The sequence below is a fragment of the Triplophysa rosa genome, linkage group LG5 (genome assembly GCF_024868665.1).
Source record: "Triplophysa rosa linkage group LG5, Trosa_1v2, whole genome shotgun sequence".
NCBI lineage: Eukaryota > Metazoa > Chordata > Actinopteri > Cypriniformes > Nemacheilidae > Triplophysa > Triplophysa rosa.
In genome coordinates this window covers 13,535,775-13,562,110 of record NC_079894.1, presented here as the reverse complement: position 1 = coordinate 13,562,110, position 26,336 = coordinate 13,535,775, and the positions used below count along the sequence as shown (strand labels likewise).

At 39.1% G+C, this 26,336-nt stretch overlaps 2 protein-coding genes across 10 annotated transcripts; both read left to right on the top strand.

Moving 5' to 3' along the window:
* The first annotated feature begins 1,006 nt into the window (after positions 1 to 1,006).
* mtf2 (metal response element binding transcription factor 2) lies at positions 1,007 to 10,001 on the top strand. Of its 7 annotated transcripts, none has more exons than XM_057334661.1 (17): positions 1,007 to 1,259; positions 1,750 to 1,951; positions 2,676 to 2,757; positions 3,103 to 3,177; positions 3,600 to 3,692; positions 3,827 to 3,927; positions 4,331 to 4,479; positions 4,934 to 5,029; positions 5,122 to 5,190; positions 5,548 to 5,671; positions 5,762 to 5,829; positions 5,914 to 6,084; positions 6,202 to 6,304; positions 6,402 to 6,460; positions 6,526 to 6,648; positions 6,739 to 7,137; positions 8,628 to 10,001. In XM_057334661.1, exons 1-16 carry the CDS (start codon positions 1,255 to 1,257, stop codon positions 7,124 to 7,126), a joined length of 1,908 nt encoding a protein of 635 aa, XP_057190644.1. In that variant the 5' UTR covers positions 1,007 to 1,254; the 3' UTR covers positions 7,127 to 7,137; positions 8,628 to 10,001. The 7 variants fall into 7 exon arrangements, with proteins under 7 accessions (XP_057190644.1, XP_057190645.1, XP_057190646.1 ...); XM_057334662.1 differs by having other exon boundaries at positions 8,624 to 10,001; XM_057334663.1 differs by having other exon boundaries at positions 6,541 to 6,648; positions 6,739 to 10,001.
* Positions 10,002 to 10,370: 369 nt separating this feature from the next.
* ccdc18 (coiled-coil domain containing 18) lies at positions 10,371 to 26,300 on the top strand. Of its 3 annotated transcripts, none has more exons than XM_057333578.1 (28): positions 10,371 to 10,615; positions 10,989 to 11,072; positions 11,795 to 11,960; positions 12,954 to 13,103; positions 13,296 to 13,405; positions 13,500 to 13,628; positions 13,733 to 13,829; positions 13,925 to 14,046; positions 14,286 to 14,574; positions 15,197 to 15,284; positions 15,433 to 15,650; positions 15,799 to 15,909; positions 16,013 to 16,144; positions 16,219 to 16,353; positions 16,481 to 16,558; positions 16,764 to 16,880; positions 16,997 to 17,164; positions 18,040 to 18,182; positions 19,008 to 19,171; positions 19,354 to 19,567; positions 21,078 to 21,177; positions 21,263 to 21,379; positions 21,465 to 21,533; positions 22,728 to 22,868; positions 23,617 to 23,754; positions 23,849 to 24,061; positions 24,464 to 24,953; positions 25,616 to 26,300. In XM_057333578.1, the coding sequence occupies exons 1-28, from the start codon at positions 10,596 to 10,598 to the stop codon at positions 25,621 to 25,623; spliced, it is 4,011 nt and encodes a 1,336-aa protein (XP_057189561.1). In that variant the 5' UTR covers positions 10,371 to 10,595; the 3' UTR covers positions 25,624 to 26,300. The 3 variants fall into 3 exon arrangements, with proteins under 3 accessions (XP_057189561.1, XP_057189563.1, XP_057189562.1); XM_057333580.1 differs by having other exon boundaries at positions 10,951 to 11,072; XM_057333579.1 differs by having other exon boundaries at positions 10,371 to 10,620; positions 10,951 to 11,072.
* The last annotated feature ends 36 nt before the right edge of the window (positions 26,301 to 26,336 follow it).

Below are 26,336 nucleotides of genomic sequence, written 5' to 3'. Positions count from 1 at the left end.
AAATATGTAAAAGCTGTTGATCATATCCTCCCACACATGCTACAAAGTATCATATGACATATCATATGGGTGTGTGTGTCACACATGTATACACATATAGGACACACCCTATAAACATTCATGTTATATCACAGCTCCACTGCAAATAAAACACTGACATGCAGGGACTGTAAGACAGAATGGTTTTACTAGACATGTTTCCTTCACAACGTTTATGGAAGAGCTGTCAAAATGTTAGCACGCTGTTGAACTTGTTTCTCTTCATTGATGTATTTTAGGAAGCCTAAAGCAGTACATTAGTCTTGCTTGCATGTAAACACCAGCTGAAACGCACTCTGCTGTTTACCAAATGGACTATCATACCCACACCTTATACTATTGGACTAAGAAAGTATCGATTCGACACTGTAAACTGTCTTTATTACCACTTGACATTTTACTTTATTGTTACCTGCACCGCATCACACTGTGAAAGATTTCATTGCTAATTGTTTTTATTGCATACATGTTCTCTTGTACTATAAATAACTTTTGCTATTGTGAATTGTTTATATTTAGTACTGTTTTCTTCGTCCTTTATTGTATAGTGTTATATATATTTGATTGTCTTTGTATTGTTTGTTGCTTCAACCACGTTTTTTAGGCGGAAAAACAAATAGTGTTTAATTGTACAAAAGTACATAAAATATAAAGATCTTGAATTCCACTGCCAGCTACTGACAATAATGTCAAAGGTGAATAAACTAAATAAAATATCAAATTTCAGTTAGCGTCTACAAATATGATTTCCTTGGGTAGCCTACGAATAATTTAACATCCCAGGTCATATGAAGTCAATAAAAAAAAGAGTTGTTTTACATAAACAACGCGTTCTGACAGTGTAAAATCAAAAAATATGTCATTATGGTGATGCGGATGTGTGATGGGCGGGAGAAACGTGTAAAGTGACGGTGTGAGTTGAGGTAAACATCCTCCCACTAACGCTTTTTCAAATTTGTGAGGGAAAGTGAGTCCGTGCGGAGCGCGAGCGCTTCCCACAATGCACTCGCCGCTCAGCGGGAAACCAAAATGGCGAGAGTAAGCGAGTCAAATCAACCGTTTATCACAAAGTAAAAGTACTACATGCTTTTGAATTATCCCGTTATAGAAACATCACATCGGTTCACCGCCTTTATCGGGAACGCAGCTCCCGTTTCTCGTTTATGTCGTAGTTCTTCGTGTTTGTGAGACATTGTAACCCGGGAAAGTGACCGAATGAGGTAAGAGAGATCCAGACAGGAATCAACATATCACTGTAACAAGGGGGTGTAACTTTATGGGGGGGGTTCATTGTATTAGTTGCCGGTATGCAAAATTATATTAATCATGCGTCTTCCGAATCCGGTAAAACGCATTCTTTAACCTTGCGTCTTTAAATTGATGACGCATTGTTTTGAATGAGAAAACCTGTTAGCGCTGTCCAGCTATGCTGCTAACAAAGAGGATTTTTGCGTTCCCTGTCATTCTGAATGGGAGCTTCACTGACTGGTCAGTACAGAGTGCTAACGTTAACGTTATCTGTCCAGAAGAACACACTCGAATTGTGTATGAGAAATACCCCCAAAACCTCTCTTTTAATAAGCGTTCAGCGTGTATTGTGTATTTGGACATTTCCTGACAGTTATCAGTGTAACCAAAAGTTGCTTTTTGATGAAAAAAAGAATGAGTGGTGATTGAGTTTCTCATGAGCTGTTTTTGCTTATATGACAGAGACTCAGGAAGTGCAGAGAACCTGGGTGCCCATCAAAAGACACCTCCAAATCGGCAACCCAAGTCACCGGTGCCCTCATCACAATTTCCCCTGAAAGATGGGCTGACCGACACGACCAAGCTCGCCAGCAAGTTTGAGGAAGGGCAGGACGTCCTAGCTCGATGGTCGGATGGCCTCTTTTACCTGGGGACTATTGAAAAGGTAACATGTCCTGTTGTAGCACCAAATTCTGTGACCACAGTATTCAATAATACAACATATTGCCCCAATGAATAACATACAGAAAAAAGTGTTTAATTTTACAAATGTGTTTACACACACACATCCTAAGCCATCCTAAGATGACTTTGCCCCAGGCTTATATGTATATATCTGTACCAGTTGTTGTGTGTTGATTCTATGACACATTTGAGCATTCATCTGCCATGGTTAAGCACTGGTATACTATAATGGCTTAATAAAAACAGAGGTAACTGTAAAGTTACTGCAGTCTACGTTTCAGAGAATTATTTTTCTTTTGCTTCTCAGCACCGGATCTCTGTTGCCTCTATCCAAGCATGGTTTGTCATTAATTATTCATACAACTAGTTAAAAAAGACAAGGGGGGGGATTGCAGCATACATCAGGTGGTCTGCAGGCACCCTAGTGTTTATCAATATGCAATTTTACGTGCCAGATTCATCAATCAATAACTCATTAACAATTACCTGCATTTTGTGCACAATCTGCATGTAGCTGGTGGTGGTCCTGATTATAACAATGACCAGTGGAACATAAAATGTTGATTTATTATAGTTAAAAATATTTCAACAACCAATTAGAATACAGCGTTTCAGAGTATTCTAAGCAAAAAAAATTATAAGCAAGCAAGTTTTTAAACGCGAGTAATCTGAACTGCTTTTGATTTGATTTATGCTTTCCACAGATAGATAAACAAAAGCATCGGTGCTTTGTGATCTTTGAAGATCAGTCTAAGTCCTGGGTTCTGTGGAAGGACATTCAGACAGGTAAATGCAAATAGTTTTGCATTCATGTGATTGTCATTGCTATTTTTCTACTAGCCTTCATGGCATCTTTAAAGTGGAGTTCTTGAACAATTTGTTGTTTGGTTTATGGACTCTTATATCTGCTGACTTTAAATCTAACACTGGTTCTCCTTTGCTATATATTAGTTTCTCTTAATCCTTTCTTTCTGCTGAAAAGTTTGAAAGAGGACGGGTCAATTTTGTTATTATGGTTCGCCCATTTCTTCTATGATGTCTGAGTTGTGGTTTTGCTGTTTGCCGCCTTTTGGTTTCTCTTCCCTATCTCTTTTATTCAGCCTGAGTTATCTCTTAATTTGTCCCTGACAGTTGACAGACCACACAGTCTCCAAGCTTACACAAACTGTAAGTTCCACATCGAGCCAGGAGACGAGAATAGGGAAGGTACCTATGGAATCTGTCTGTGTATTTCTTGGTAACAGTTCAACAAAGGGAATCTGTACATAAGCCAAAATATATACAATATAGTACAATACTATATTTATAACATTATGAAATTGGTTGGTTTTAGCTACAGTTTAATTCAAGACAAGTGGTAGTTGCAATCATATTGTATTTCACTGAGGTGTACATGTACACAAAAATTCATGATGGTTGTCACTAATGCACATCTTCTCCTTTGACCTTCAGGGACTTCTATGCACGGGTCATAATTGCACCGTTTTCATTGATCAGGGATTATATTGAAAAAATGTCTGGAGCTTTGCCCCACTTATACAAAATTCTATTTTATTTTCCCTTGAAAGCCTCTGTAAACACTACACTTGTTTATTTGTTTATCTGTTTGTTCCCTCTCTCTATTTTAGGGGACAGTGGAGAGGAGATGCTGTGCTCAATATGCCAGAATGAAAGCTCTGAGCCTCCCAATGAAATAGTCATCTGTGACAAATGTGGGCAAGGTAGAATGAACAGTACCCCATTTGTTTAGCCTGTAAATCAAACAAAGAACATTTATGTGCTTGTTAATGGATTTAGAGATATAATATCAGAGATTGTGTTGCAAATTCCACTGCTGACAATAGCTGTTCTGCAGGATACCATCAGATGTGCCATGCTCCCATAATCGACTCGAGTGTCATTGCATCTGATGACAAATGGCTCTGCAGGCAGTGCGTGTTTGCCACAACAGCAAAGGTTTGTTGGTTCCAAATTCACTCCCGCAATAATGTGTATAGATTTAAATGCATATTAGCTAGGGATATTCAGCAGCCGGCTTATGTTTACTGTGACTTCACTTTTGCAGTGCTTTCAATATGCAAACAGAATGCTGAAAATGTTTTGACATTAGATACTCCCACAGAACTGTGTTGTTTTCACAAATTAAATGACCTGTAGGAGGCCACCAAGCTACATGTCTTTAAAAAGCTCATTCCAGTAGCAGCTGGGACTGCAGTACTTCGAAAACCAGCAATGAGTTTAAAAAAAGTTTATGACTGTTAATTTCTCAGAGTTTTTTGTTATTAAGTGACTCTGTTTGAGTCCAGACTAGAGCCATGGTTATCTATTGTAAATTGTTTGTTTTCTGTTGAAATCATAGAGAGGTGGTGCACTAAAAAAGGGCCCCAATGCAAAAGCCCTACAGGAAATGAAGCAATCTCTGCCATACGCCCTAGTAGATTTAGTGTGGGACCAGGGCCACAAAACCAACGTCCAGCAATGCTACTGCTACTGTGGAGGACCTGGAGAGTGAGTGAAAATTTGAGAAGTACAACAGTTATGCAAACTTTAAAAAATGTGTTTATTTAGTCTAGACCTATTGAAGGAATAGTTCACCTTCACAATGAAAATTCTGTCATCATTTACTCATCCTGTTGTCATTTTAAACCTGTGTGATTTTCTGCTGCAAAACACAAAGAAGATATTTTGAAAAAACGGTTGGTCCCCAATTGACTTCTATTGTATGGACACAAAACCAATGCAAGTCAATGGCGACCAACATTTGTCAAAATGTCTTCTTTTGTGTTCTTTTTGAAGAAAGGAAGTCATACAGATTTGAAATGACAAGAGTAAATAATGACAGAATTTTCATTTTGAAGGTGATTTATAAGTTGGGTTTTGGATAAACACAATATTTAAGTCTAGCGCCATCAATTGCAGACTATTGCCAGCAGAAGTCTGATGCTTATCTTTTCTCCTTCAGTTGGTATCTGAAAATGCTGCAGTGTAATAAGTGTAAACAGTGGTTCCATGAAGCCTGCATCCAGTGTTTTCAGAAGCCAATGCTCTATGGAGACAGGTGGAGTACTGCTATCAAACCACCTACTCCAAATTCAAAATTGTTGTTGTGCCTTGTGAGTGCAGTCTATTTTTGTCTATTATTCTTTTCAGGTTCTATCTATTTATTTGTTCATTTTGTAATAGTGGACCAGAGTACCTCAAACGTCTGCCTCTGAGATGGTGAGTTTTAGGCTGTTTTAACAGCTGAACCCATTGTTTGGTCTGATCCAAAGTTTCTCCTCCAGTTCTCTTTTAACATTGGGCTTCTTTCCTTATTTTGTAGTTCATATTAAGTTGTACATGTAATAGTGTGAGTATCATTGTGTGAGCATATGTTTACCATTGTAACTACTCTGCAAGTGTGGGCATCAATTTCACTGTGTTGTCAAAGCATTTTTACTTTCGGAAATGCATTGCAAGAAATGTGCAGAATGTGAGTGTTTTCTACTCTGGTATGCATTCGAAAATATTATATTTTAAAGTCAAATATTTAAGATGTAAATTAAAAAGAGGTGTTTCTGTGTGTCTTTTTTACAGGGTAGATGTTGCACACCTGAGCCTCTATAACCTAAGTGTAATTCATAAAAAGAAATATTTTGACTCAGATCTCGAACTGATGGCTTACATCAATGATAACTGGGACAGGCTACAGCTTGGCGAGGTATGAGTCTCTCCTGTGGATTTTCTAAATGCTCTAATAGATCAACTAATGTTAACGTCACTCTGGATCATTTGTTTTTTGTTCCGCCAGCTTGCAGACACCCTGAGAGCAGAGCGATATGAATGCATTCTGGAAGCACTTAACAGCAACCTCAACATGTAGGTTTATATATATTTATTCATTATGGGAGATGTTGATGTAAACATCTTTGGTTAACATATAGAAAATGAAATGTTTTCAAGGTTCATGTCAGGGAAGGAGATAAAGAAGAAGAAGCACCTGTTTGGATTACGGATTCGTTTCCCACCGGCCCCCCAGAGCTCCGAGCTCCCATCAGACCGAGAGCAGGAAAAAGCCTCTCATGAGATTAAGATCAAAGGCAGGAAGGCTACTAAACCCCCTCATTCATCCAGGTTAGTCATCACTTATTATGTTCCAATGGTTCTACAATGGGCAGAGGATAATGCGTTTTCAGTGGTTCAAATAAAGGTCTTTATTTGGCTTTGTTTATAATTGCGTAATTGTTTTAGCACTGTCACTAATGGAGTGGTAAGGAAAGGAAAGAGGAAACATCGCACACACTCCTTAGAGACACTGGCCAAATTGAGAAGATCAAGTGAAATTTTGGCACAGGTAAAGTAGTGAGATGTTATGTTCTTCAAAAACGTTTATAAATACTTTCGTTGGTGTGGATATTTATAATTAATTTTTAAACTTTTATTAAATCAAGAATGATATGAAGCTTCCAACTGTAGACAGCAACTCGCTGGATCTGATGGCTTCAAAAAGGTAAGAGTGAGATCAACACAATTCATTTTTGTGGTGTTTGAAATAAAGCTACATTTTAAGTTCAGATTTGTTTTCTCCAGTGCCAAAAGTGAAAAATCTTTGCCTTCATCAAGTACCTCAGATGTTGAATCCATTGGTGCAACCAGCACCAGTGAAACTACCTCAGCCACCATCCCAAGGCAATCCAGGTATTGTTCCATCATCAAATGGTTAAATTTCATGTTTGTGCTTTATCTGGATTCAAATAAATACAGTGTCTTACCCCATTCACCCCTCAGCTTGGGCAGTCCGAGCGGACCACACACTGGTTGCCTCTGGCCTACTGTAACGCAGCCTCCGATTAAGAGACGCAGGGGACGGCCAAGACGGGCACTGCAGCCCACCAATCCTGAGATCCCCCCACCATGTAACCGACCCGAGCCACAACCCAGCAACGATGTCCCTGAAACCAGCCCAGTCCCCTCGTGCTTTTATGGCGGCATGGACATAATGCAGGACCTGGACCCCAATACTCAACTCAGCCACCTCAAGAGCTCCATCACCACTTACTTTGGAGCCGCCGGTCGTCTGGCCTGTGGAGAGAAGTACCGTGTACTGGCCCGCCGTGTCACTAATGATGGCAAAGTACAGTACTTAGTGGAATGGGAGGGGGTCACTGCCTCGTGAGCTTATTACAGGTGTGGTTACATACTGTGTACTAGGTAGACATGTGCCCGGTTAACCGCGGTTACCACTAAATCCTGCTGAAACCGAGTTGGCTGCGATAATGCAAAATATCGATTATTTTATTGATGCGTCGCTTGTCTGTGAAGCACGGCTCTTGGGATCAGTAGGAAATGCTGCTCGATCTAAAAGCAGTGCGAGTTTAAGTCGCTTATAACATGCATTTGAAAAAGCAACACCTGTCAAACATGATCATTATAAATATACTTTATTATCATGAAAATAGAACTACTTGTGTAATGGTCTTCTGCAGTGCGTATTTGGAGTTTCTGCACGAGAGCGCCCTCTGGCTTTCGGATGCAGCAGCATTTTACCGTACTTCACTCACAAATTGTGCATAAATCACGTGATATATATTTTTGGTTAACCGGGCATATGTCTAGTACTAGGGGTGCAATGGTTCAAATTACTCACGGTTCGGTCTGTGTCACGGTTTTAGGGTCATGGTTTCGGTTCGGTTCGATTTGTGCTATGTTCAGGGAAAAGGGCCTACTGACAAATAAAAATAAGAACAAATAATCAAGCTACAAGTAACAGCACCAGTAAAACAACAGAGCAAAGCAGAAAATTAAATAAGATACTGTATATACCTTTTAAGGTAGAAATGGATTAAAGTAATCAAATAAAACATAACATTGCATATGTACAAATTAAATAAAGACGAATCATAATTGAAGTCACAGAAGCTATTGAGTCACAAGCAGTGAGTGATTTCCTTGACTTTTAACAGACAGCAGGAATATGCTGCTGTCGCTTTAAGAGGAATGAAACGCATCCAGTACACTGATACTGTACACATGCGTTGTTTTTCGTCCGTTCACTTAAGACATAACCTACTATGTTTGTTAAGATACTCGACAAGAGGGGCATGTTGACCTACTTCGTGTGTGAATTTGTCCGTTTAAGCGCTTCAAAGACAACTCAATATTTGCGCCATGTCTGAGACTTTCCTTATTTGCGCTTCGGATCTTCTCACAGCGCGCAAGCGAGTTTTCTTGTGCATCATCTTGCACTTAAATGTTTAAATTGACAAGGCTTAAATGAGTTTAGTTTAAATAGAAAAATGTGCTGTTCAGGTCTCAGCTGCACTCGCGCGCTCACAACACCCGCGTGATGAAAGCATAAATGACTGATCATATTACAGCATACGTCAATCCTATTGAAATTTGTCTACGTTATTTGATTTGTTGTAGGTATTAAATTTGTATCTATCGACAAACATACATTAGCTGAACTTTGTCAGTCTGTTTTATGCATTATCATTTTTAACGAACCATATTATAAATGCGTCGTCAGATTTAAGATGAGCTTGGACCGTGTGCCGAACCGTTGGTCGAGAACCGTGCGGTTCAATTATTTACCGAGAACCGTTACACTCCTACTGTGTACCTTTGGTGAAGGCTGGGCTTCAGTAATGTACTTTCACTTTTGACATGCAAGTCAGATGGAGGAAAGAGCAGTGATTCTGTTACAGAATACTTGGTTGCCTCAAGACTGCTGCAGAGATGGAGACAAGATAGTCGACTTTGTATTGTTCAAATGGATTTGATGGACACATTGAAAAGTTTCAGGTTCAAGACATAATCACTGCTATGTGAACATAACCTGAGTCCTTGCTTTTTGCCTCTGATGTGCAAGTGCCTTAAAGGGTTGTGAAACAGATACTATATATGCTGCTGGAGACTTAAGGATTTATTTTTCCTTATTTAGTCAACTGTTTTCTCATTTCTTCAAATTGCCTAGGACAGAGAGAGCTAGTGTCAGTAAGGCACTTTTATTTACATTTCAATTCATTGCACATACGCTCTCACGCTATACATCCAGTATTGTCTCATCTCAGTTTAAATTACCTAGTGTATAAAATTTGTTTATGAAAAAAGACTGACATGAAAAATGGTTAACTGTTCTCCTGCTACAATGTGTAAAAGTATAAATACAGCATTAATATCCTCATTAGGTATTAGACATGCGTAAATTTAAAGTTGGATAATGTAAACAGGTTTATTTTGTTTGCCATTTTTGATTTCTTTTCCTGAAGGTAAATGTTTTGTGGATATGTTATAACGAAGTGCAGCAGCATTATTTTCTCCATACCTTCCTACACCCCCCCCCAAAAAAAAGTTTCAGCTGTTAATATCTGCTTAAAGACTTTTGTTCAGAGACAGTTTTAGTTCTGCAGTTAAACAGAATTTTAAAGCTGATATGTATTTTTTGTTATACTATGCAAGTAATTCAACAAGACTGCATATTTAGTTTAATCTTAATAAGAAAACGGCAGCAATATTTTTGTTACAATTGACTCAGGCTTTTTTAAATGTGGTGCTATTTATTGCTTTCAAAGAACAGTGTACACTATCAAACTGTCCATTCACAAGAGCACTCAGGATACTTTTACAACTTCAATGTAAAATTTGATAAAATTGTTCAATACAACATTGATACAAAATGGGCCGTGAAAGAAATTACATGAGGTTTTCAATTCTCAGCTGTGTATTTTCATACATTTATAAAATTCTTTATTTTAATTATACTTAAAACTCTCAAGTTCAATCGAGGTGACAAGCTATTTATGTTTGTATTTTGACCTGAGAATTCCCTGTACTTAATAACTAACTATTTGCAAAGGTTGAAGTAGCTTTGGTTAAGGGAAAGTTTTGGACTTCAACATTGTTACCTCCTCATTTTGATACAATTAATTGTATGTTATGTATATGAAACATTTTTTTCATTTGGTGTTCAAGTGTTAGTAAAGCTTGCTTTGTATTTTACTGGCTTTGAGCAGGCTCCTTTAGCCAAAGAATAAAGATCTCAACTCTTATTGGTGTAACTGTCTTTTTATGCAACTACCCAAACCTTTCTGCAGGAAAAATGTTTGTTTACAAAGTCGGTACTATAATGCTTGACTGCAGCCCTTTTAATTTATTTTTTATGGAATAAAGGTCATGAGATGCTGTAAGCCCGAATTTAAACTGTATTACTTCAAATTAAACACCTGCTGTCAATCAACATGTTACAATTTGCAATATATAACAGAGAAAAGATTGTTTGCGTATAATATAAGCCAAAATGTAAGGTTTTAATCGAAATGGAAATACTATATTGATCCTTCGCGCTTTCTTTCGCGGCCCTCTGACGTCAGGGTGACGTAACGGCCACTGTTATTTTTCCTCTCAGCCAATCAGATGAGGCAAAGATGGCAGCGCGTTTTGTTTAGATCTCGAAGGAGTGTGTATGCTAAGCTAATCCTACTGGAAGCAAATAAATACTATTGATCGTTGCATAAAACTACGTCGTATGCAGTTATTCAGTACCATATAAATATCGTGTTAAAAAGCAAGCGTGAAAGCATGGAAAGCTGATAAATGTAGTAGACAGCAGGCGGCGGCTCCTTGACAACCTGTTGATACCACACATGTCTCCAAATCATTCAGTGTAAGGCAAGTAAATTATATGTAAGCGTAACTTTATTAGTATATCATAATTGATCCATAATTCTTTACGGAGTTTTCCCACTTTTTGCTACGTTGTACTTTTTGCTAAACTATGCACATTTTTCACGTGTCTTTTACCTGTCTGTGGTGTCATTTTCCTGTTTCTTTATAATAGTTTCTTTCAATGTTTATAGCACGTTTTAGTGTTAAAATGTTTTCTGTAACTATGCACATAGTGAAAGGACCTATGTAAATAATGTTGAATTGAATATATAATACAGGAATACAATAAATACATATGTCAAAATTAAGGGTCGTCTTCACCTTAATTTAAAGGGTTTGTTTTAATGCTCACCAATGTTCAAAGACAACAGGGGTCTGGTAGAGGATGTGGTCTCCTTGAGAAATCAGCTGCTGTTAACAGAACAAAACTTACAATCACTGGGAGAACAATTAAGGTAATGCATTCCGTCTCAATGGACTGTGTTTTTTATTTGATCTAACAGAAACCATTTGATATGCCTTTCGGATTCAAGATTGCATGAACTATTTCACATTGGTAGAGTCCAAATCTATGCTTTATGTTCATTAAAGGGGTCATATGACACGGCTAAATGGATATTATCATTTGTTTTAGATGTATTGCTATGTGTATACACGATTTAAGGTTCAAGAAGATGTATTTTCCACATACCGTGCATGTTTGTATCTCCTCTTTGCCCCGCCTCTCTGAAACGCGCAGATTTTTAACAAAGCTCATCGCTCTGAAAAGCGAGGTGTGCTATGATTGGCCAGTTAACCAGTGCGTAGTGATTGGTCGAATACTGCAAGCGTGTGACAGAAATGTAACGCCTCTTACCATATTTGGAACATCAGGTTATAAAGGAATTGTACTGACAGGTACGCCCCACCTTACTTGCGTATACATTTGGGCGGTCTTAGTCAAATCATACCACGAACTGACGTAGATTTGTGGGGGTGTGGTTACACGAGGCATTTCAGGCAGGTCTGGGTGAGCATTCGCTTTTAGATAGAATGCATCTTTTGCTCCGACACTTTAATTTGCAATTTTACGTGTCTAATACATGCATGGGCAACTTATAACACACCAAAGACACAGAAAAACACGTATTCGCACCATATGACCCCTTTAAATTGCTCTTGTTGACTCTTACTTCAGTCTATCAGGAAATTACATCATTGGTGTGGATAATGACAGGAGGGGAGCACACGACTTCGCTGGTCGTATTACTTTAGAGGACCTTCAGAAGCCAGAAAGATATTCACGCCCTGACAGAACAACAGAGCAGAGGGAATGTGTTTGTGTATCCACTTGTGACTGCACAGTAAGTAAATAAAGATGCTGCGTGGTAAAGAGAAGATCAGTCATGCTGAGATGTTGTCAAGTTGACTTTAGGATTCAGTATGAGAATAACTAAAGTGTTCTTCTGTGTATTACGATTTATCCTGGTAATTAACTTGAGAAGGGTGTTCATACGTACACTACCGGTCAAAAGTTTAGGATCACTTGAAAAAAATTTTTTCTCATGATCTTAAAAATCTATTAATCTGAAGGTGTGTGTCTCAATGTTTGAAATCACCTTTGTAGACAAAAATATAATTGTGCCAACATTTTAATTTATTTTATCAGAAAACCTAATTTTATATATTAAATGGATTATTTGTACCAAATAATAAATAAAAAGCAGTCATTAAGAGTCCAGCATAGATTGAAATTCCTTCAGTACTGAAGAAAAAGCTTCCCAGGTTGAGGCCTCAAGAAGCTGGATGATAAAATGCGAAGTGTACGATTCTAGATAAAGAGTGGCTACTTTAAAGATGCTACTTTATAACATAGAGTTCATTTATTTTGGATGCTTTTAGTCACAACATAATTCCCACCGCTACATTTGTGTTATTTCATGGTTTTGATGGGTTTAATATTATTCTAAACTGTGGAAAATATGAATAAAAAGTGATCCTAAACTTTTGATCGGAAGTGTATAAGCATGATTATGTCTTTTTCAGTGCAGTCAATAAATGAAACACAACATGGCGCCAGTTGCACTTGTATGGAACAGTGTTGCTATTGACAACAGAATCCAGTTTGCATATTCAACTGTCTATGAATCACAATTTAATTAAATACAAATCATCATTTATTTATTTATGGATGCATTAAAACACAGCACAACACCGGATATTACCGCATACTGATAAGTTCTAGCAGTTATGATATAGAAAAATGATACAATTACATTTCTAGTATTGTATTGCTAAGTGTTTCAAAAGCCGTTTAATATTTTATTTAAGATAACTGGTTTTGTGTCTGCCCACAGGCAAAGAAAGACATGGAGACAGAGACGTCTGTGCTTAGGAGGAAGCTCAACTCCGTCAGGCAGGAGAACATGTCTCTGGTCATGGAGAACAGGCAGCTCGTCAGTGATCTGGAGGCTGCTCAGCTTGAGTTAGCCAGCTCAAGGTCTAAGGTAATGCTCATTGATGAGAGATCTGTTATAGCTGCCTATTTTGGTAAAATACTGAAAAATAAATGTTGCTATGAATGCCAAACCACCCCTAATTTACATTGTAAATAAAAAATGTTGTCATTTCCGCTTTAATTAATCGGGAAGATATTGCATACTGTTTTTGCAAAATTACCTCAGCTATTTGTTCTATAGATCCGTGTTTTGGGATCTACCGTGGGAGCCAGGACCTCCAGTGTGTCTCTCATGAATGAGCAGATTATCGATCTAGAGGCAGAACTGGACGCTCAGACGAAAGCTTTGGAGTAGGTATTTCTCTCTTTACCGCCTAATTCCTTCTGAAAGAAATCACATGCCTTTCAGACAGAAATATTGACTGATCTGCTCTGTCTTCTTTAGGGCTGCTGAGCAGAAGCTGGAAGCAAGTGAACAGATAGTGATTGAGAGTAACAGACTGGTGGAGAAGCTCAGAGATGAGCTGAGATTAGTTAAAGCCGAGCTAGCTGAAAGAACACATCTGGGGAAACGGTACGCTCTGAGTTACGCTAGTGAAAACAATAAGCAGACTAATTGTATTTGTAGTTTGAAACCTCACAACTTAGGTTTTTATAAAATCTTTGTCGCTTTGAAAGGGCGGAGCAGCAGAGAAACCAAGCACTTCTTAACGCTGAGAAGCTTACAGTTACCTTCAGGGACTACAAGGAAGACATTTCGAAAAAGCTAAAGGAGGTAAATTTGCTTTTGTAAAAACAAGTTTACCTCTTAAATCCTGTACAATGACAATGACAACGTTTTCTGTTGTGTGTGTCATGTGTTTGTAAAAGGTGAAGGAGAGTGAGAATCAGCTGAAGGTCAGTTTGATGCAGTGTGACAGAGAGAGAGAGGAGCTGGAGAGGAAGTTTGCAGAGCTGGAGAGAGAGAGGGAGGGTCTACGTCAAAACATCTGGTAAAAGAGCATCCCAAATTCTATTCTAAATCCTTTGTTGATTTGTTTAATTTTGGGTTATATATATCATTCTTCAACAGTGCACTGAATTGCAAACCCTGTTCTCTGATTTTTATGAAACTGTTTTCTTATTATTGGTATCCAAAGTGACTACAGAATTTGAATAGCTTCCAGACTGTATGCAGAGCGCAAATGGCTGAGATTAATTGTAACTGGCAATTTTGTTCTGATCTGATTAGTGAGCTGAAGGAGGTTCATGGTCGATTAGAGTCTGTCTCCACTGAGCGTGTGCAGCTGCAGTCTCATGTGCAGCAGCTCTCAGATCAGCTGAAAAAACTGCAGAAGGAGCTGGATGAGAAGGAGACTCAGCTGCAGGCAACGGCGAGCGTGAGAAGAGAGAACGAGGACCTGCGTCTCCTCACGGCCTGTCAGGAGCAGAGGGTGGCTCAGGCCCTCAGAGAGAAAGAGCTGGACAGAACTGAGCTGACCAGCCTGGAGGGCATACTGGACTTATTACATCTCAGAGAGGTGCTGGATACAGACACAAACATTAAACATCTGCTTGTTGATTTCTGCTTTGCTTTTTATAAATTCATAGTAGAAAATCTCAAAGAGTAAATATTTTGTGACTTTTAAGGTCCTACTATGGTTTATGGAGTGTCCAACAAGAAGTTTACGTACATACACGGTGTAAACACACTTTAATTTTCTAACAATAGGCAGTTATTATTACCTCACTTCTTGACTGACTCTCAAATGATTCGTTCGGCGATTCATCCGTCTAATCCCCTCCTTTCTGTCAGCCTACTCTGATCTGATTGGTCAGATGGTCTAGTCTGCTGTGATTGGTCTACCGCGTGCAGTGTCGCAAATGGAACGTAGGCGGGCATTGTGCGAAGTGATGCAGATCTGACCCGGATCTGAAATTAGAACGATAGACGACTCGTTCGCGTGATTCAGAGTCGACTCCTTTTTTCCCAAGCCAATAACTTTGTTATTCGTTCAATTTCGGCCTTTCAACTTGGTAGACCGCTTACATTCACACACAGCAACATTACACACTGCATGAAATGTAATTTTAAGGACATTGTAATAGTTACTCTTTAAAATTTTGCTGGAAGGCACCTTAATGGAATGGCTTATGTTTCAGAACCGAGATGGTGCGCTGTGTGTGAACCCTTGTTCGCTGCCATCGTTCTCCTACACCAACACCACTGAATCTTTAAAACAAAAGTCTGGTGAGTGTCTAACTCTCATTTTGTCTCATTATATCCTCCAGCCAGACATTACAAACCATTACTGAGACTGCCAAGTTTCATCTATTCATTCCCCCAATCGTGTTTTAATGTATTTTACAAGCCTTTACTCAATCTCATGTTCATTTAGGTGAGCGCTATCAGAAGCTGTTAGCAGTGTTGCAGATGGCTGAGCGGGAGAAGACCCGGCAGGCCAGCGCTGCTCAGAGCCTTCAGGAAAGACTGACCCGAGCTCAGGAGGAGATTTCCTCCCTGCAGGCCTCCATCACAGAGAGATCCTCTCACTACCAGCAGCTTCATAACCAGCTTCTGGAAAAAGCTACTCAAGCCACCTCCTTCGAGAAAGAGGTGAGAGTGCCATCAAATCTGGAACCTCGCAGGGTAGCCCTGCCCTTGAAGTCTTGCATCCAAAATCTTGCTTTGCATAACTGTGCAATAAACATTAAATTTCTTCATTTTGAGCCTTTTGTGTCTATCTCAAAATTGTGTTTATTAGCTAAAAAAGAAAATCTTGCGTGTGGCTGTGCTGGAGAAACAACTGCAGGAGAAGAGTTCGGCTTATTCCCAGGCTGCAATAAAGACCAGCCAGCTTGAACAAGAGCTACTGGTAACACATACAACATATACAATGTACATATACAATATCAAATAAAAAAACAAAGATGTAATTAGCAGACCTATTAATGTTGTCTTTTCAAATGGTAAATAAGGAAAAAGCCAGCAGTATTCAACACTATCAGTTAGTCTTGAGCAAAAAGCAGAAGGAACATAAGCAGTCAATGGAGAAATCCAAGGTTTCACAATCACACAAATGCAAGGAGCTGGAGGACAAAATAGAGGTGGTAAGTATGCAGATATCTTATAAATAATATTACATTTGTTCAAATAAAATCCTAAGTCTAATAACCGTTTCCAGCTCAGGTTGTCTTTGGCTCAAAAAGAAACCGAAATTGAAGAACTAGAGGAAAATATGTCTGAGCTTCTACGTGAGAAGCAGGTATCACAGCAGAGAGCCACTCTTCTGCAGGCCTCTATAGAACAGCTCACTGAGGTCAGATCTCATTTATTCACATAGAAATCTGACATCATTCAAGCCATTCATTCCCTTAAGCATCAATATGTGAGATCATAGCGAATTGTTAAATCGCTAATTAAATATAGTTCTGTTTCTTGAACAGGATTTCCAAGCCAGATCTAAATGTAGTGAAGAGAAACTTAGGGGCATCGAAGAGCAGGCTGCTGACTCTGCTTCAAAGGTGAGACCAATAAACCTTTTTTGCACCGTAAGGAACTCCTCTGAGGTCATTAAGAAGTTGTCAGACACTTATCTAAAGTAGTGCATTGCGTTTAGGAAAAACATTTTAACAGCCTGTGCATTCTTTGGCATTCAAACCCAATATGAGCACTGTGCCCTAACAGCGGAGTTACAGGTACGTGTCCTGCTTATTGACTCTCTTCCAGGTGAGGAGCCTGCAGACAGAACTATCCTGTTGTAAAGAGGAGCTGAGTTGTTGCCTCCAGCAGATGGAGGAGGTGAAGAAACATCATGAGAGAGAGCTGGAGCGGAAAAACGTTGAGGTCAGTCAATATCATGGTCTGAATGACACTTCCTTTTCCTGTTCCCCTGCGTTTTTTAAATGGTGATAAGCAAGTCCTATTTGTTAATATATCTCTTAAGTGATGATGTTTCTTAGCTCTCTGAGCTGCAGGAAGAGCTGAGGAGGAAATGTTTGGCATATCAGCGCTCCAGTGAGGAGAACCTGGAGCTGCAGAACTCCATCCAGAACCAGCACACCATGCTGCAGGAAAGTACATCACGTATCGCACAGCTGGAGGAGAGTCAGAGTCAACTGCAGAGCCAGGTACACAAGCACGAACCTTTACCAGAGGTCTTATTACATATGAAATTTCAGTCCCACTTTATATTAGGTGTCTTGTTTGATGTTTTACCTGCAATAAATATTTAGAATGAAAAAATATGAGTTTATCTATGAACCACTTTTCTTTTTGATGATGTCACCAGAAGGTTTAGCAGACTTCTGGCAACATAATTCAGAAAAACTTTGATAAATTGTAAACGGCAAACTGACATGAAGCTATAAGTATACCTTCAACATGACATGCACATCACTTCTGATATGAAAAACCACATCAAGCGTAATGTACTTTTGGGTCTGATCATCTTTGCATGTTTCCTAGCTATTAACCAGATCATTACCCAACAACAACAGCTGATCAATGAATAATAGAGTCATTCACGTGTGTGAAGATATTTATAGCCGTGCCTGAGGGTTGTTCTGCTCCGACTCAAAACAAGCTTCTATTTGAGTCAACTAAAAACTCATATTTGCAGTGTAGCTGTGGAATGTCAGTGGGTATCTGGCAAATATTTTGTGTGTAGATCACAAGGAATTTTGGTATAGAGTCATACATCATTCTAAGTCTCATGATAGGTTGTAGGCACTTCCCCACTGCAAACACAGTTCTGTTTGTGCAAATTCAGGCCACCACCTTATCTAGCTGTAAGATATAGGGCATGGCTCACTAAACTAGTTTTCAGGTTAGGTTAGAAAAAACAAAAACCGGTTGTACAATATATTTTACAATACTGTACTGTTTTTATTGATATGTTTCTTGCATCTTAAACTATAAAGCGCATCGGTCCACATGGTGGTTGTGAAATTGCTTCAGAAATATGGTTGATGGTGACAAGATTAGCATCTACTGATCATCACAGGTGTCCCAGTTGGAAAAAGAACTGGAAAAGGAGCGTTCCGCATTGTCTCAGGCCCTGAGGAGGAGGGAGAGGGAGGTGGAGGAAGCCACCCAAGAGGTGCAGAAGAAGCAAAGACAGGCCGCAGAGCTCTCCGGCTCGATAACGTGAGAACGTCTAACATTTTATTTGGTCCATCATTTACCTGCTTCCTAAAATGGATTTGATGAACATTTCACCACACACAATAAGCATTACAGTTCAACTACTGCATTGTGGTTTTGGGGTTGAGATCAGATCATTTCACAAACTGAAAAAAAACAAGTTCAACATTTAGCATAAAATCTGGGCTAGTTTATAGCTTATTCTAGCTAAGAATCACAGAGTTAGTCAGGAAGAAGCTGTCAAGAAGTTTGCTTTTTACATAATGTGTAGGGGCAGGAAGATCTGATAGAAGTGATGCCACATTACTGCATCAAATTGCCGATTCATACAAACAATGTTTCTGTGACCAGAAGACAACATTTGAGCTTGTTATTTTAGAGATCAGGAGAATAATGATCACATGACGTCTGAGACCAAAGCAATTAGTGGCAAAATTCAGATCTGCAGGCCTCTTTAAAAATCCAACCAGAAAGATTTAGGACTCAAAACTATGTTCTCTGGGCACCGCACGGTGGCAAAAGATGTTGGACATGTGCCTTGTCCTAAGGGCGTCCCTTAAGAAGGTCTTATGACTGTTTTATAGCTTCAGTGATCTTATTTGTTTTCATAGCCACTCCTGCCGCTCTCGTTCTCTATATATACCGCTAAAAGCGTACCTTCATTCATGCTTGTATTTAGAGAGGGGGAGAAAGAACTTCCGTTATTAGCTGTTCACCAAAAGGCCAAGCCAAGGCAAGGTTTTAACACTGAATTTAATGCCAATCTTCTTTCTCGGGTTATTATTTTGAGGCAACATTTTTGAATTGATATTACCGTGTGTTTTTCAGGCAGCTGAGCTCAGAGATGAATAAGTGTCGAGTGGAGCTGTCAGACATGGAGCTGGAGCTGTTGCGCCTAAGGAGAGACAGTAGTGCTAAAGCCTCTCAGCTCGGTCAGATGGAGGAGACACTCAGGGAGACCAAAGGCATGCTGGATAAGAAGAGTGAGATGGGTATGCATGTGTACCACAACCTGTGTTGGAGTGGAAATAAAACTTTTCCATTAGCTTAAATAATGATTTTTCACATTTCAAATCATTTTGATCTGACAAATACTGATCTAGCATCCATAAACACCCACCAATGTGCCCTTAAACAAGAGTCTTGTACTATGACAGTTTCATTTTGTTCCCAGTCATAGACCTTGAAGAGAAGCTCCATCGCAGTGAGATGGACAGGCGAAACTCACTGCAGCAGGGGCAGCTGCTGGAGGGACAGTTGCAGGAGGTGCGCGGTGAATTGGCAGACACGCTGGACCACCTGCAGGAGCTAAGAGACGTGCTACAGCGCTCACAACTGACCTCAGACCAGCGGCAAGCAACCATCGATAAGCTGGCCGCAGAGCTCAGGTGAGCCATTCTTCACCTCGACTGCTGGAATGAATGCAGTCTGTCAGTCACTATATACAGAGCACGTCTGAGCCTTCTGTCAATTTTTTGGGGGGAAGAGTGTTTAGACAGATTTAAAATAATTAAAAATGTTATTAAAATAAATGAGGAGGCAAGGTCTTTTAAGATGGCCTAGCCTACCAGGTTGACATCAGCAGTTAAACCAGCTGTATGGCCACAGCAATGTACATTATCAATGGGATGCACTAAAGGTTGATTGTTTTTGTTAAATTCTGCTTTACTGGCTGGTTTTTCTGTATTATTTATGTGCCATAATGTGATGAGTGTTATTTATTGTTTAATTTAAACTGTTTTTATTGTATTTTTAAGGTTTGAAGCATCTGATCTAAAAGATTGAATATAAATGATTGTTTATTGTGTTTTATTGTTTACACATAAACAATTATATATAAAATCTTGAGTCGTCGAGGATATGTAATAATACACAAATACATTGTCAATAATTATACTGTGGTTAAACTGTGAACGCAAACATGTTCTCTTACAAACTGGTATTTCAGACTTGCTGAGCCGAAACATACATATTTACTCAAATAAAAACCAGTAAAGGTAATGACAGAAAATGTCATCACATCAATATTAATGTTGCCACAGATGCCACTGTTACCTTCATCTGTTTTAAAACTCAAACACTGACTAACTAAAAACCATCAAATGGCTTTGGAAATACAATATAAGCTTAGGTGTGCAATTAACAGACTTCAGCAGTGACATAAATATTTAATCCCCCTCTTTATTAATACATATAAAAAGAATATTCATGTTCTACCCACACCATCCATGATTGTCATGTAATGTGTTTTTTGGGCAGTCATGTGTTATATTTTCCCATGTTACATCTGTAATAGAACATTCACACAAAGTGTGCACTCGGTCACATTGCAGCTTGTGACATTAGCAGTGGTTTACGGCATTAGTAACTGTTTATACAGTTGCAAAATACGTTTCAGTGTCTTTTTTGCATGCCAAAATATGAATGCAAATAATGAATGTGATGAAGTACCTTCACAATACATTATCCTCTTCTTACTGTACCTCTCAACACACAGAGTCCAGCAAAAACACAATTTCCCAGTAGATCAATGAATTGTGCTTTAAGCAAGTGATGTAGTTTCTCAAAAAGGTTTCTCAAACTCTGTCTGATATTGGCCAAGCTAACAGTTAGTTCTGTCCCAACTTAGTAAAACTACCGGTTGAGCTAATATTGTGGTGTCTTAACAAACATACCAATGTGTTTAAAGCAGAACAAAACTTAAACTAAAATTTGTGTTGGCTTTCTCTCCTCTGGACCCTACGAGTTGGCTATAAGAAAGCACATTTTTGTGACACAGGGCCCTGTCGTCTACCCAACCCCTTTATTGAAAAACATGCAATGCTTCACTATTAACTGTATTCTGTGCACGTTCATTAAACAAAGTAAATTAATTTTTATCATTGTTTGTGTTTATAGAGAGAGTCAGAGAGAGCTGGAGGAGAGGAACCATGAGGTGTTGGATCTGGATTCTGCTTTGAAAGAGAGACAGGGGGAGCTCCAGCAGAGAGCACAGCTGGTACCACACAGACTTTCTACGTTTTCTGTCTTCATAGCAATACCTCTAGTCTACAGTCTTTTAACACATTGTCTTCTGTCTTCAGCTGGGGCAGCTGGATGTGGTCATCAAGGATCACAAGCTGGAGATGGAGAGGAAAGTTGAGTACCTACAGGACAGTCTGGAGAAAAGCCAGAAAGAGATAAGAGATAGAGACCAAAAAGTGAGTTGTTCAGTATAACTGCTACAGATGGACATTCTTGTTTATGGAGACATACACTGATGAGGTATTATTGTGTTGTATGCAGGTACAGTTTCTGACGGAAAGACTGGAGATGCTGAAATCACAGCTGCAGGTTAAGGAGGAGCTGGAGAAGGTATGACTCATAACTGAAACTACAGGGAGGGGAGATGAATTTTACATGAGTCATGTGCTACTTAAAAATGAAAAGAAATTTCATCTCGATACTTTAATGTGTAAATTATTAAAATATTATAAATAATGGTAGTATTAAATTACTAAAAAGAATACAAATTTGTCTTTCCGCGTTTTCAAATACTAGGACCAGCTAAACTTTAGTAGCACACTATGAAGTTTTCTAAAGATTTGAACCCGTGACCCTCTGATAATCTGTATAAAGTGCGGTCCAGCTGAGCCACTAATAGTAGTTCTTTGAAAGATGTGAACACTAAAAAATAAACATGAAGCTCTTTATCATTTGATTTATAGACCACTTTGCAAGATGTTAACACTGGTCCAGAAGCACCTCCGGTTTCATTTCTTTTAAAGGTCCAGTGTATGAAATTTAGCGACATCTAACGGTGCGGTTATGAATTGCAACCAACGGCTCACTCCACCCCTCCCGTTCAAAGCACTACGGTGGCTGACACAGGACTAAGATGTCATCACGTTTTTGCTTCTTTGTCAAAAGAGATAACATATTTACGAAACACTCTGTAGAGCAGTTTGTCCGTTTAGGGCTACTGTAGAAACAACACGGCGACTGGGGACTGTAGATAGAAATGGCGCATTCTAAGGTAATAAAAACACAACGCTTCATTATGTAATGTCTTTATACACCTCTGAAGACATAGTTATGTACAGTATATTATATTGCATTTCTGTCAATAGATCCTCCACACATTGGACCATTTGATTCGGTTATAAATGTTCTTTCAGTATTCTGTTCAAATGTTTGTGGAGTATTAAAAATTGAAACGGGAAGTTCATCTGGCCCAGCATTAGATTAGCGTTGTTTACATCTTCTGACGTGGTCTATTCAGAGGTCGAACACAGTATATTGTGCAACCCTGAATTTTACATAGATATGAGAGTGGTTGTTATTTCCTCTTCTTTTGTTACTGTTGCCATCATTTTGAAGTCTGTTTGTCAGTTGAAAGATAATATGGTGTCTCAAAGCAATCCAATGCATATAGGGTTTACTGTTAATTGCGACATCAAACATCAATTTTGTATCAACAAATGAATACAGCATTGCTCAAAAGGTCAAGGAGAGAATTAAACCCAAGTCTTCATATGTAGTTGATATAAATGTTGTTATGTGTGTCAGGGTGCTTTAGAGCACGGGCAGCAGTTACGTGTGTATCGAGAGCAGCTCCAGAAGACTGTGCATGACCTTCAAGATTCACACACACGCTGTGATGCTCTCAACACACAGCTAAATGATGTCACCCAACAAGCACGTCAGAAGGTGAGAGATGCATCTGCAATTTAAAACTGTAGCTTATATATTCTTGACTTTACACCTTATGCAAGTGTGTATGGTGGTGTAGCACATCAAAACAATCACACCCATGGGCCTGTTTATTTGATGTTGTGGCTTGAAGACACATCAGCATTGTTTTAATCCTACCAGATCTGTAAAGAGAGTTCTCTTTTAACATTTTTCAATTTACCAAAAAAACCTAAGACACACCCATTCAAACTTGTCTTGATCAACTAGTCTCATGCAGTTGAATCTCTTTTGTTTCAAGTTCCTCAATCATTTATGGTTGCTGAATGCAAGTAACTGAATCGTTTGGTATTTTGGATCCACCTATTTTTAATCTCTTGGTCTTGTCACAAACAGAGAACACATACAGTACATGGAATGCACTTTACACCTTATTGCTTAAAGGGTTAGTTCGCCCTAAAATAAAGTTCTGTCATCATTTATTCACCCTCATGTCGTTTCAAAATCTTTTGTGGAACCCAAAAGAAGACATTGACTTCCATAATATGGAAGTCAATGGGGGCCAGTGTTGTTTGGTCACCAACGTTCTTCAAAATTTATTTTGTGTTCTGCAGAAGAATGTCATACAGGTTTGAAATGACATGAGGCCGAGTAAATTTTTTTCATCCATTTTTGAGTGAACTGTCCTTTTAAATATCAACCTGACACAGTTTTATTGTTCTATCATTTCCTTATTGACTTTCACTTGGTCGCTGTGTTTTCGTAGGAGAGTGAAGTTCAGCACTTGCGAGAGGAGATGGCTGAGATGGAGAGGAGTTTTACACAGACTGAGGTCAGACTCCAGGCCGTCGTCACTGCCCTGCAGCAGGAACTTGAGCAACAGAGAGAAGAACACCACAAAGAGGTACACTTCTGCTAAAACAGCAACTTCACTTTTACTCCCATAGGACAAACTCCTGATTCCGACCACAGAAACTCAATGTCTGACCCTCTCGTAGCTTTCAGCGCTACAGCAGACGCGTGGGCAGTTGCTGAAGGTCTCGGATCAGATCTCCAACAGCCTGCGTAACTCTCAGGAGCAGTTGATGCAGCGGCTGCAGCAGGCCCGAGATCAGCTGGAAGAAGCCAGAGCTACCTCTGCTCACCTACATGCAGAGCTTCACAGCAAAGAACAGCTCTTACAGAGTGCTAATGAGACACTGCTTATCAAGGTACCAGATTTAGTGTATGGTGTAAGCCAATACCAACCACAAGGAATGAAAAAAAAGGGTGTTTAAAGGAACAGTTCACCGGGAAAAAAAATTCTGTCATCATTTACTCACCCTCAAGTTCCAAATCTGTATAAAATTGTTTATTCTGATGAACACAGAGAAAGATATTTGGAAGAATGCTTGTAACCAAAAATTTCTTGGTCACCATTGAATACCAACGAAGGAAACATGACAATGGTAGTATAAAAAATTGCCCCAGAACAGCTTGCATTCTTCAAAATATCTCATTTTGTGTTCAGCAGAACAAAGAAATTTATAAAGCAATTTTTCCTACTGTGGTAGTCAATGGTGGCCAACAACTGATTCTTCCAAATATCTTCAACCCCATTGTTTTTTCTGTAGGAGTCTGAGCTCACTCGTCTTCAGGCCAGGCTCTCCAGCCTCGAAAGGGCCACGGAACTACACAACATCACACTTCGTCACAAACCCAGCACTCCTCCCCCTCTTTCTCCTCCTCTCAAAGACTTCATTCTTCAAAGCTCCTTGTCCCCCTCCAAAAAAACCTCTTCTGCACATTCAAGCCTCTCCTTCTTGCACAAGGCCTTCTCAGACACCTCTCTGGAGCTTTCAGAAAGTTTGAAAGCCGATGTGCAGGCCGCACTACTGCCACCCCCCTCCCCAGACCAGGCCTGGCAGGGTCTGAGCACGCACGAGACCACCTCCGCTACAGACATGTCCTTTAATCCGCTCACATACATGCTGGACCGAGAGGAAACCGAGGAACAAGAGGAAACTGACCTGGAGAGTCTCTCAGGTATGCTGAGGTTTGTTAACCAGACGTTGGCCCTTCAAGAGCAGCAGTCACTCTGTGACTCCAGCACACACAAATCAGGTAAGTTTTACTTTTCTTCTTTTTTCTCGAATTTCTACAATAAAGAGGATTTTCTGTATGTGTCTTTTGCCTGTTGTCTTTATCTTATTACTACAAATACTTGTAGTTGTAATATTCTCCTAACCCAAGTATTAAACTATATTGTGCGGTGTAAAATTACAGTTTTGCTTTACCAAGAACAACACTTTAGCAACCTCACCATAGTGACCAAAATGTGCATGTTTTGTCAAGTCAGGTCAAGTCAACTTTATTTATATAGTGCTTTTTACAATTTTCATTGTTACAAAGCAGCTGTACATGAAACATATTGACTATAAGCGAAACATAAAAAAGTTTATAAGTAAAAACAAAAAAGGTGAAAACACAGGAGACAGACACACCCACATACAAAACACTGCACGCACACAATATACACACGTACTAACACACAGACACACACACAAATGCACGCACACACACACACGCACGCATGCACAGTGAAAAGCACACATTTAAGATAAAGGCGAGAGAAACACAGGTCAAATATTAAACAGACTATAAATTCCTATATGCAATATTAATTGAGTAAAACTTTAAAATTCTAATTTTGCACTGCCAAATGTCACTCATGTTCTTCAAACAAAAAAAACCGAAATCTACATAATCTTTTATCTTGTCTGCAGGAACGTAATGAATGAAGCTACACCTCCTTACCGATCAGGGAGCTTTGTCTCATCACTGAATCACTACATAGAATTTCAAGGTGCTGATTCATTTTGACGTGAATGTCTAGTGGGTTTTTGAAGTCTTAACCCCATTCAATTGTGAATACGTTTTTTTTTTAGCTAGAGCTGTTTGAACTTGTTCAGGAGAATGATCACGCCTTGCACAAGTATTTGAAATATCTTTGTCATGTAGCTTTTGTATTGGTGTATTTTGTTGTTACTATTAATTTTACCTTTTAGAATGTGTTAAATTATAATTTTTCTAATATATTCTGCATGTTTACAGTGTGAATGATTGATTTACAATAAATATAACCTTTTGGATATACCTCTTTTTGTCCCATACATCTGCTGTCATGTCATGTATACTTCAAATGTGTTCTACAAAGCATATGATAAAGTTTGTCATAGGTTGGCACCCATCCCATTCAAATAAGGTGTAATGTGTGAAGACGTTCAGGCTGAGTGTTGATAATAAAACAAAAAGAATAGTGTTTGTTTCTGTTCATGAACATTTCCGTATGTTTTACATGTGTGTGTGTTCTTGCTTGTGTTCTCACAGTATAAGACACATTGTTTGATTTTAAAGTTGTGTGTGCGTGTGTGTTTGGGGGAGGGGATGTCATGTTTGTTAGGGGCGGAGATAGGTTTGCACAGATAAGAACTGACAGGTCTTTTG

Bases quoted from the DNA above. Each gene is read 5' to 3' on its own strand.
- mtf2 (XM_057334661.1), top strand. The intron at 5,830-5,913 runs GTAGGTTTATAT...AATGTTTTCAAG, and splicing joins CTTAACAGCAACCTCAACAT to GTTCATGTCAGGGAAGGAGA. The intron at 6,085-6,201 runs GTTAGTCATCAC...TAATTGTTTTAG, and splicing joins AAACCCCCTCATTCATCCAG to CACTGTCACTAATGGAGTGG.
- ccdc18 (XM_057333578.1), top strand. From the start codon at position 10,596: ATGTCTCCAAATCATTCAGT. The intron at 11,073-11,794 runs GTAATGCATTCC...CTCTTACTTCAG, and splicing joins TCACTGGGAGAACAATTAAG to TCTATCAGGAAATTACATCA. The intron at 21,380-21,464 runs GTGAGTTGTTCA...TGTTGTATGCAG, and splicing joins TAAGAGATAGAGACCAAAAA to GTACAGTTTCTGACGGAAAG.